Raw genomic sequence first — 10,039 nt, forward strand, 5'->3', positions numbered from 1 at the left:
TGTTGTGGAGCTGGGTTAGGGATTCTCAGATTTTTACTGTGATGATCAAAACACACAAAGAAGAACAAAAATTACAGTTCACAAACTGGTGACGGGATGTGGGCTGGAAAACACCGGGAATGGGTGCCCAGGGTCCCTGGGATGCTTCCTGGAATCTTGAGTTTCTTGCCAGGGCCCCCAGGTGCCCCGGGAGCCTCCTGGAACCCTCCCCATCAGGGTGCCACAGAGCCTGGTTTGAGAACCATTCTCCAAGCCAAGGGTTTCGCTGCACAGGAAGGCTGAGAGGCACGGGGATGGTTCAGACAGTGGCTTCAACCTCAGTGGCTTCATCGTCCTCCTCCAGCAGGCTGTAGGAGGCGTGACTCTGGCAGGGCCGCTGCAGTGGGTGAGCCAGCAGCTTAGCCATACAGTTGTGCAGCTCAAGGGCCGGCCCAGCCAGCGCCACCTCATACTTGTAGCTGGTCCCCTTGGTATCCAGGCTGCCCATGAAGGCAAACATGTCCTGTGGGGCCAGAGAGGGGCTGTTCAGGCAGAGGTTCCCCTGACGGACCCTCTCTGCCCCCGGAGGGCTTCCCTGAGGAGGGGGCATCAGAGATAGGTTCCGAAGGATGAAGAGGCGTTTGCCAGAAAGAAAGCATTCCCACAGTCAGCAAATGTTCCCTGCCACCCACCCAGTGTTAGGGACTCCAGGAGGTCTCAGGCCTGGAGCCCCTAGTCTGGAGAAGCACGGTTGGATGCAGACTACCGCCAGCCCCCACGCTAATCATCCCGGATGAACAGAGACTTTTGGTCTGGGTGCCAAGGCAGCAGTAGCAGCCAGTCTCAACTCCGCCTGTTCACAGTTGGGTAAACTGAGGCTCAGAGGGAAATAGCCTATTCAAGGTCCTACAGCTAGGTCAGGGCTGGGATATAAAGGACCAGCAGGGCCTGGGAAGGCACGGAGGGAAGGGTGCTCCAAGCACAGGGCCCTGTGAGAGCAAAGGCAGAAAGAGAGAAGCAGGAGAAGCTAAGGATGAGGTGGGCAGGACCCTACGTGCTCAAGGGGCCACCATCGCAACGGCCCCCGCTAGCTCACGGCAGCCAGGCAGAAATGGTTGTGGAATGACTAAATGACCACACCCAGCAGGGCCAGGGCTCCAGGGCTGCAAAACGGAGGTGGGATTCCCCAGGCCCAGGGCAGGGGGGTTCTGAGACACCCCATCTACACCGACCTGCCACCCACACGCACAACGGCCTCTCACCTTCCAGCTCATTTCCTCCTCTTTCTCGTCGGCGCCATTGTGGATGTAAACAACATCGAAGAAGAAATACGGGCACTGGAACATTTTCTGCAGCAGAACAGCAGCCTTCAGGGCTCGAGTCACCCCATGCCCCTGTGACAGTTCCCCAGCTTCTGTCCTGGACTCTGGGAACCTGCCTATAGGCACCCAGCTCTCGTGATCAGGAAGTCCCTCCTCGTGCCTAGCCACCACTCTGCTGGCTGCATATATCCCTCCCTCTCCCGGGCCTCACTCACCTTCATGGGCTCCGTCAGGGAGAACTGGGGCTGGCAGGGCGGACGGCTATAGACCAGGATGGTGCGGACCACGTATGGGGGCGGAATTGTCTGCACATTCTCCGTGACTGGCAGCTCAGTCTTCTGCTGGCTGCATAATGGAGGGTGGGGGACAGGTCAGAGCACTGGGCATCCGCCCTTCTCGTCACCCTCAGAGAGCCCAGGCCTTCAATGGGCATGCAAAGCCCCACCTGACCCTTCCCAAGTTCACTGCTGCCTCTGAGCCTTCCCACATGCTGTTCCTTCTGCCTCCCAGCCTCACCCTTCTGCCTGACCTCTCCTGCTCTATCAGGGAGACTTCGCTGACCCCAAAGCTGGAGCCTGCTCTGACCACCCTCACGATCCTGAACATCCCCCCCCCCCCCCGCATTGCTGACCTCAGGTGCACCTGTCCCACCAAGCCAGAAGACTCTAAGGCAGGGACCCAATCTTATCTGCTAGGTTAGCACCAAGGTCCCCCATCGGCCACAGCTGGATCTCACATTAGGCAGAGGGCTGATGTCTTTAATATGTGAAAAGCAAATCTGATCATTAATAAGAAAAAAGCTGACACCTCCCTAGGAAGACAGGCAAAGGGGACCAACAGACAAATCACTGCAGGAACACTGACTGGCTTACAAATGAATGAAAAAAAAGGCTTAGGGAAAAGCACAGCGAAAGCAACAGGTGGCCTCTTGCCACCATCAGACAGAACCTTCAGCAGTGCGAACAACCCCGGTGCCGGGGGAGGTCCACAGGGCTGGTTTCCTGGGAAGGTTCTCTGGCAGAGCCTAGCAGGTTAAAAATACACACCCCTTTGATCCAGCATGACTTCCACTGAGTATTTACAGGACAGCTTCACTGGCAACATTTGCTGAGACAGTTGTACCAAGTTAATCACGACGGAAGAGGCAAGACAGGGTCCATACCCATTTTAGGGGGCTGGGGAAAACAGGGGTTGGACTACTAGGACCCATAAGCTAAACTTGGTTTTTACGTTTTTAAAGGGCTGGGGGAAAAATTCAAAAGTAGAACATTTTGCGACGCGTGGAAATGACATGAAATTCAAAGTCCAGTGTTCATCAGTAAAGTTTTTTTGGTACACGGCCACAGCCGCTTGGGATAGGTATGGTTTGTGACCGGTTTCAGATTACTCCAGCAGAATCAAAGTCACTGTGACAGAGACCACATGGCCTGCAAAGCCGGAAATGTCTCCTGTCTGGCCCTTTACGGACACTTTGCTTCCCCCTGGATTAAAACAACGGTATGGGGGACCTCAGGGCCCTCGCAGACTAAAATGGAAGGCGAGATGAGGGGACGGCAGTACTTACATGAGGCTGAAGAGACCTTCCAGATCTGGCAGGGATGCTAAGGAGAAGGCTGGTGGCAGAGCATGGGCAGAGCATCATCCTGGTGACAGGAGAGCCTAAGCACCTTCACACCTGCTGGGTACCACTGTGCAGGAGACATGCTGTGTGACCCTGGCCCAGTCACTTGCCCTGTCTGAGCCTGTTTTCCCTCAGCATAGATCACAAAACAGAAAGCCAGCACTGGATGCCCTGAAAACCCTGGGTGACTCAAAGTTCCTCTTTCCCTCCCAGCCAGGGCAGCTGTCCTCACAATGAGAGCCATGGGTGGGGTGTCCCCATTCCCCACCTCCTAACACTCAGCATTGTTTTGTTTTTTTTTTTTTAACATTTATTTATTTATTATTAAAAGACAGAGAGAGAGAGAGAGCGTGAGCAGGGGAAGGGCAGAGAGAGAGGAAGACACAGAATCCGAAGCAGGCTCCAGACTCTGAGCTGTCAGCACAGAGCCCGACGCGGGGCTCGAACTCACGAACCGTGAGATCATGGCCTGAGCCGAAGTCGGACGCTTAACCGATTGAGCCACCCAGGCGCCCCCACAGCATTGTTTTCTAACTTATTTTCTATCTAAGTATTGGGCTGCATGTGAGCCTTTTGTGTTCAAATTAACATAAAATGTGCCCAGGTTGGGGGAGTTATAACAGTGATTGTGACTTTTCAGTCACGTATTGCCATTTATTGAGCACCAACTGTATACTTGGTCCTGCACAGAATGCTCCACACCACGAGTGTGGTTTTGACATCTAGAGTCTAAATCAGCTTTTTTTTCCTTTTCCTTCTTTTCTGTATTATGACTTTAACAGCAGGGGAGCCTGGGTGGCTCCGTCGGTTGAGCGTCCGACTTCGGCTCAGATCTTGATTGCGCGGTTCATGAGTTCGAGCCCCGCATCGGGCTCTGTGCTGACAGCTCGGAGCCCGGAGGCTGCTTCGGATCCTGGGTCTCCCCCTCTCCCTCTGCTAGTCCCCTGCTCGCGCGTGCTCTCTCTCTCAAAAATACACACACGTTACCTTAACGGCAACCCTAGGGGGAAGAAGGTTTTGTGCCTCCCATTTTACAGAGGGATGAAAACACTGAGGTTCAAGGTTACTTGCCCAAGTTTGTAGTGACACAACTGGGGTCTGGACCTGAGCCGGACTTCTGGGGGTTCCAAGACAACGGAACAGCCCAGCCCCCGCCACAGGGCACCCTGCCTGGAAGGATACCAAAGGTGGAGCAGGAAGCCGTCTCTAGGTCATAGAGGCAACTGCAGAGTTCGCGGGGATCAGAGGTCAGGCCGGACAGCTGCGGGGAAGCACAAGCCTCAGCGAGGTACTTCCCCACCCCCGGGGAGCCCCTAGGCGCCCCGATCCCTGCCCCAGCCTCACCCAGGCGATGTCATCATTCACCACCACCAGTGCGAATTCGTGACTCTTGTCGATCTTGTGTTTTGTCCGCACAAACATCTCAATCATCTTCTGGGAGACGTTGAGGGCGTTGGTTTTGGAGCTGGGGAGGCAGAGAGAGTTAAGGCAAGGCCTCCTGGCCTGTAGGGTGTCGCCTCACCTGCCAATCCTAGGGAACCCTCCGCAAACTCCAGGATTAGGCACTGGAGGCCCAGGTATTGCCGCGGGGAGGAGGCAGAGCCCAGGCACCCCTCTCCAGCTTCTACCCTCTCCAAATGGCTTCCTCTGGCCAGCCTGGGTCTCACAATGGATCCCCATGAGGTCTCCCCCAGACTTTCACTCGGCCACAGATGTTTAGGGAAAGCAGTGAGGGGAAGGCAGGCTTGTCCTCAATATCCCCCAGGACTCTTCAGACCCCATCCAGGCCCTGCCACCCAGCCCCACAGAGGCTCAGTTGCTCAAGCCACGGGCTTCGGGGTCAGCTAGGCCGGGGTCTGAATCCTGGCTCTGCCTTTTCACTGTGAGGTCTTGAGCAAGTCACTTTACTTCTCAGAGCTTCTGAGTCATTGCTGTGACGTGGGTGGCACATGACAGCTCTCACATGCTTGAAACAGAGCCCTGATGGGCTGTGCTCTATTGTTATCAGGTGTCATTGCTACTCTGATGGCGCCGAGCCCCAAGCCAGGCCAAGCTGTGTGGGTCTCAGAGAGGAAGCCCTGAGTTTTCTGGGCTCAGCCCCAAGCCGCGGCTGCGTATTCAAGCCCCCAAATGCTCCTCTCACCCATTGAAGGACTCCAGCTTTGACAGCGACATTTCTTCTGACAGGTCCAGGCAGATGATCTGCAAGAAGGTTGGAGGGAGGTGACGGCACTGTGCCTGGACATTAACCCCGGCCTGCACGGCACGGGCCCTCTCTAAGCAGCTCTCTCTGAAAAGGTGGTATGATGGACCCACCCCAGTTCTCAGCCAAGCAATCTACTTTGGAAGATAGCAGTTCAGGGGAAACTAGCCTAGGAGTCCGGGTTTATGAGGGCATCAATGAGCCGGCGAATGTCTGGTATAGCGGGTTGAATTGAGTCCCATCCCCCACAAAGACACGCCCTATAAGAATGTGACTTGTTTTGAAATTAGGGTGTTTGCTGATAGAACGAAGACAAAGGTCTTGAGATAAAATAAAGATCCTGATTCAATAAGTGTCCTTATAATAGAAAGAAGACTCCAACAGACAGGAAGGCTGTGTGAAAGACAGAGATTGGAGGGATGTGGCCACAAGCCAAGGAATGTGTGGAGCCCCCAAGGACCGGAAGAGGCAAGGAAGGATCTTTCCCTACAGCCTCCAGAGGGAGTATGGCCCTACCCATACCTTGATATCAGACTTCTGGCCTCCAGAATAGTGAGAGGATAGATTTCTGTTGTGCTAAGTCATCCAGCCTGTGGTAATTTGTTGTGGCAGCTCTAGAAAACACCTACGAAGTGACTGTTTGCAGAGTGACTCCCAAAAGGCAAGAACGTTAAACCTACGGTTCCCTAACACCTCGTAGCCACAGGCCAAGCCCCACACTTACCACCTTCTCTGGACAGTTGACCCTTGGCGTCCGCACCTGGACTTCGGGGGCTGTCGGGGGCACCTGCCAGGGCTTGGGGCCAGCTCCGGGAGGATTGGGAGTCCCATCGTCAGCACTGGCCGCCTCACCCTCACCCTCACTGCGGCTGCCCACGCTGGCCTGGGCCCCCAGTGCCCGGTCCTCAGCCCCCTCAGGATTGGAGCGTGTACGGGGCCTGGGCTCTGCAGACTCTTCCTCTTCCTCTTCCTCCTCCTCTTCCTCCTCTTCCTCAGTGGGGCTGCTGGGCTCTGCCACCTCCATGGCCCCTGAGTGGCTGGATGGAGTAGGGTTGGGGGAAGCCAGGTTTCTCCCCTTAGGGGTTTTAAAAACATTTGGTTACTGGGCAGGACGCGGCACGAACTGCCTAATGACTGTAAAACTCACTCCTCTCTGGCCTCAGTTTCCTCATCTGTGGAATGGGTGCCGGGCATCCACTCTGACTTCAGGTAACGATCTCCCATTTTTTCTGCAGAGATAACCCCGCCCCTCTCCTTGGCCAATGAACGATGCTGGCCACCACGAATGGCTCAGAGATGCGACATGACCCAACACAGGTCAGTGAGGGGCATCTCTGGGACTTCCAATAGTGCCATTAGGGAAGAGGGATTCGTTAGAGTTGCAGAGCTAGGAGGGCAGAAGTCAAGAGCTGCCAGGAGTCTCTTTTGCCTCCAAGCAGCCCTTCTGAAGTGCTGCTCACCCAGAGAATGGCAGCTGTATCTCTGCCCACCTGGGTCCAGCTATGCCTGTGGGAAACTGAATACGGAAACCTCATTTAAAATGGAGTGCAGAAGCCAAAAGGGGGCGCTCTCACGCGCTGCTACAAACGTAGACCCCAACAGCAAGAGAGAGACCTCGCATTCCCAACAGGAAGACTGTATTTTACTAACCCTGCAAGAAAATGAAAGATTTTCTCAGTGCCTGGCCAACAGCCCAGCCAATGACAGACTGTCATAACTTAGCCAGTGAAAAGCCACTAAACTGCAAATTCCCAGTGTACTCTGATGGATTTTGGGGTTTTAACAGCCCCCCCAATTCCCCTTTCCTCTATAAAAGAGCACTCCTCTCCTTTGTTCTGGGCTTGCCTAAGGTTTTGCTATAGCTCCTGTATTCTGCATTGCAATCCTCTGCTACTGCCAAACCTCTTTTTGCTGGTAAAATAACTGACAGTTTTCATTTTAAGGTGAAGAGAATAATTAGCTGGGGTGGGCCTGGCTGGCTCAGTGGGTAGAGCGTGCACTCTTGATCTTGGGGTTGTGGGTTGGGGACCCACGCTGGGTGGAGCGATTACTTAAAACTAAAATCTTTTTTTTAAAAAAGGTTTATTTATCTATTTTGAGAGAGAGGAGGGGGAGGAGCAGAGAGAGAGAGGGAAAGAGACGGGGAGACAGAGAATCACAAGTGGACGCCACATTCAGCACGGAGCCGGTCGGAGGGCCTGATCTCATGAACCAAGAGATCATGACCTAAGCCGAAATCAAGAGTGGGAGGCTTAACCGACTGAGCCACCCAGGTGCCCCCTTAAAAAAAAAAAAAAAAAAAAAAGGACAAAGAAAAATAATTAAATAGTAATAATAATTACCTCTGGGTTCGTCTCCAGGGGACAGTGGGCTGTCTAGAGGGTGTCTGCACAAAGGAAGGGCAAGAATCTAGGTGTTAAAGGTCCCTGAGGATGGACACCAACAGTTTCCCTGCCTGGGCATGGGTGTGGGCTGATGTCCCTGTGGTCTCTATGCGCCTTGCAACCCCCACAATCTCTAAGGAAAACAATACTTTAGCTTCAGCAAGACAGATGGACGAGAAACCAGAAAACTGCAGGAGAAACCAGAAAACTGCAGGAGAAACCAGAGCTGAAGGCGGAAGCCTCAGGAAAGGCTAGGGGCTGGACCTCTAAGGACTGGACCGCAAGCACCCAACCGCTTCTCACCGTAGCCGGAGCCTCCCTCCAACTCAGTCGAGCGCTGGCTAGGAAGCCGCCATCTTTCGCAGCCCGGAAGTAGTGCGGCGCGGGCGCGACGCCTCATGGGAAATGTAGTCCAGCAAGCCGTCAGGCGAGCGGACGGCCGAACTGGGGAAGGCTGGTGAGCCTTGAAAGCTGATAGGCTGGGGCTGTGCTAGGGGGTGGGGCTTGGAATGTGATTGGTTAAAGGAAGAATAGCCAGAGCGTTTATGTTTCTGGCCGAATCAGGTACACTGGCCAGCGCTTCTACCCTGATAGGCTGGAACAAGGCCTAGTGAAGTGGGGCTTTCAATAGAATCGGCTCACAGGGAGGGAGAAGGACACTTGCAATGTGATAAACTGAACACAGGTGACTTGGGCGGGATTTAGAAGACGAGGTGGGGCTGATTGGTGATTTGTGGAACTGACCTAGCCCTCAATGAGGGGCGGGTTTTTGCGGACCGAGGTGGGCGTGGCCCAGGCGCCAGGCCCTTCCCAGTTACTTAATTCTGTTCCTTATTCTACAGACCTTTGAGCCCAAACTATTTCAAACCACCCTTTCTTCTTCATGCGCACTCCTCCTCTTACCCCCATAACCATTTTTTAAAAAAAGATTGTCATTTGCTTTTCTTTTTACTTTTTAAGATGTTTATTCATTTATTTGGAGAGAGAGAGAGAGAGAGGGAGAGAGAGAGAATCCCAAGGAGTCTCTGCAGTGTCAGAGCAGAGCTGGAATGGGTCTCCATCTCATGAACCGTAAGATCATGACCTGAGCCGAAATCAAGTTGGATGCTTAACCAGCTGAGCCACCCAGGCACCCCACTCCCAAACAATTTAAAACCCACTTTGAAGGGGGGCGCCTGGGTGGCTTAGTCGGTTAAGCGTCCAACTTCGGCTCAGGTCATATCTCAGTTTGTGGGTTCCAGCCCCGCGTTGGGCTCTGTGCTGACAGCTCAGAGCTTGGAGCCTGCTTCATATTCTGTCTGTCTCTCTCTCGGCCCCTCACCCACTTGTGCTCTGTTTCACTCTCTCTCTCAAAAATAAATAAACATTAAAAAATTAAAAGGAAAAACACGCTTTGAGGAGCACCTGGGTGGGTCAGTTGGTTAGGTGTCAGACTTTTTTTTTTTTTTTTTTTCCTAAGCGTCAGACTCTTGATTTCAGCTCAGATCATGATCTCATGGTTTGTGAGTTCTTTGAGCCCGGTGTGGAACTCCTCACTGACAGTGCAGAGCCTGCTTGGGATTCTCTCTCTCTCTCCCTCTCTCTCTGCTCCTCCCCTGCTTGCACTCTCTTTCTGAAAATAAATAAACTTAAAAAAAAAAAAAAACCACGAGCATCAGTTTCTTTGTGTGTGTGTGTGTGTGTGTGTGTGTGTGTGTGTGTGCGCGCGCGCGCGCAAAAGGGTCAGTTAAACCTGCCCTCATAAACCAGGCTCCAGTGGTTGACATCCAGGAGGAGCTATGTAAGCTGAGTCTTCAAGAATGGAGAACTTGCCAGAAAAACAAGAGAATGAAGGGCGTTCCGGAAAGAAGGAACAACCTTCGCAAAGATCTGGAGGCTTGCAAGAACTTTGGAGTGGCAGAGCCTTTAAACAGGTTAATATGGCTGGAGCAGAGGCTAAGAGCACAGATTTCAGTGTGCCTGGGTGCCCCCAAGGAAGGGTGTTTCAGGCAGAGATTACAGCATAACCAAAGGTCCTGGGGTATAAGGATTGTGAACCTTCAACTGTTTACAGAGGAGAGGGGGGTCATCGTGGCTAAAGCATGGAGTATACAAGGGTGCAGGCAGCAGGCATAATTGTTAAGGGCCTCGAAAACCAGGTAGAAGAGCTTGAAATATTTCCCAAGGGCAATGGGGAGTCATGGACGGTGTGTGAGCAGAGGAGGTGAACAATGAGGTCTCTGTCTCTGGGACCTGGGTAGGGAAGGGAGTGGAGGGGTGGCTGGAGAGTCCAGGGAGGGAGCTGGGCTGGCATCCAGGTGGGAGGGGAGAGGCTTGGGCTCTTATAATGGATGGAGATGAGGAGGGTCTTTAGAGACGGATGCAGGGAAAATGGGCAGGATGTAGGGACTATCCGGGCTCTGAGGAATCCAACATTTACGCAGGAGAAACGGCAGCTGGCAGAGAAAGCAGAGATGGGAGGGCCAGGGAGGTAGGGAACAAGTGGAAATATTACAATTCAGTTCCTGGATGATGCTTGGCCATGTGCAAA

At 53.3% G+C, this 10,039-nt stretch overlaps 1 protein-coding gene across 3 annotated transcripts; it reads right to left on the bottom strand.

Annotated features, from left to right (window-relative positions):
- Positions 1 to 15: 15 nt before the first annotated feature.
- Positions 16 to 7,926, bottom strand: BABAM1 (BRISC and BRCA1 A complex member 1). Of its 3 annotated transcripts, none has more exons than XM_015065597.3 (10): positions 7,813 to 7,926; positions 7,468 to 7,511; positions 5,850 to 6,210; positions 5,066 to 5,124; positions 4,267 to 4,387; positions 4,105 to 4,183; positions 2,866 to 2,890; positions 1,517 to 1,646; positions 1,242 to 1,328; positions 16 to 502 (listed from the first exon to the last, which is right to left on the bottom strand). In XM_015065597.3, the coding sequence occupies exons 3-10, from the start codon at positions 6,147 to 6,149 to the stop codon at positions 299 to 301; spliced, it is 1,005 nt and encodes a 334-aa protein (XP_014921083.2). In that variant the 5' UTR covers positions 6,150 to 6,210; positions 7,468 to 7,511; positions 7,813 to 7,926; the 3' UTR covers positions 16 to 298. The 3 variants fall into 3 exon arrangements, with proteins under 3 accessions (XP_014921083.2, XP_014921084.2, XP_053075654.1); XM_015065598.3 differs by having other exon boundaries at positions 5,850 to 6,162; positions 7,813 to 7,924; XM_053219679.1 differs by having other exon boundaries at positions 5,850 to 6,200; positions 7,813 to 7,885.
- Positions 7,927 to 10,039: the final 2,113 nt, after the last annotated feature.

This window comes from Acinonyx jubatus, chromosome A2 (assembly GCF_027475565.1).
Source record: "Acinonyx jubatus isolate Ajub_Pintada_27869175 chromosome A2, VMU_Ajub_asm_v1.0, whole genome shotgun sequence".
Lineage (NCBI taxonomy): Eukaryota > Metazoa > Chordata > Mammalia > Carnivora > Felidae > Acinonyx > Acinonyx jubatus.

Bases quoted from the DNA above. Each gene is read 5' to 3' on its own strand.
- BABAM1 (XM_015065597.3), bottom strand. From the start codon at position 6,149: ATGGAGGTGGCAGAGCCCAGCAGCCCCACTGAGGAAGAGGAGGAAGAG. The intron at 4,388-5,065 runs GTGAGAGGAGCA...CTGCCTCCCCAG, and splicing joins AAGCTGGAGTCCTTCAATGG to CTCCAAAACCAACGCCCTCA. The intron at 503-1,241 runs GTGAGAGGCCGT...CTGGCCCCACAG, and splicing joins AGGAGGAAATGAGCTGGAAG to GACATGTTTGCCTTCATGGG.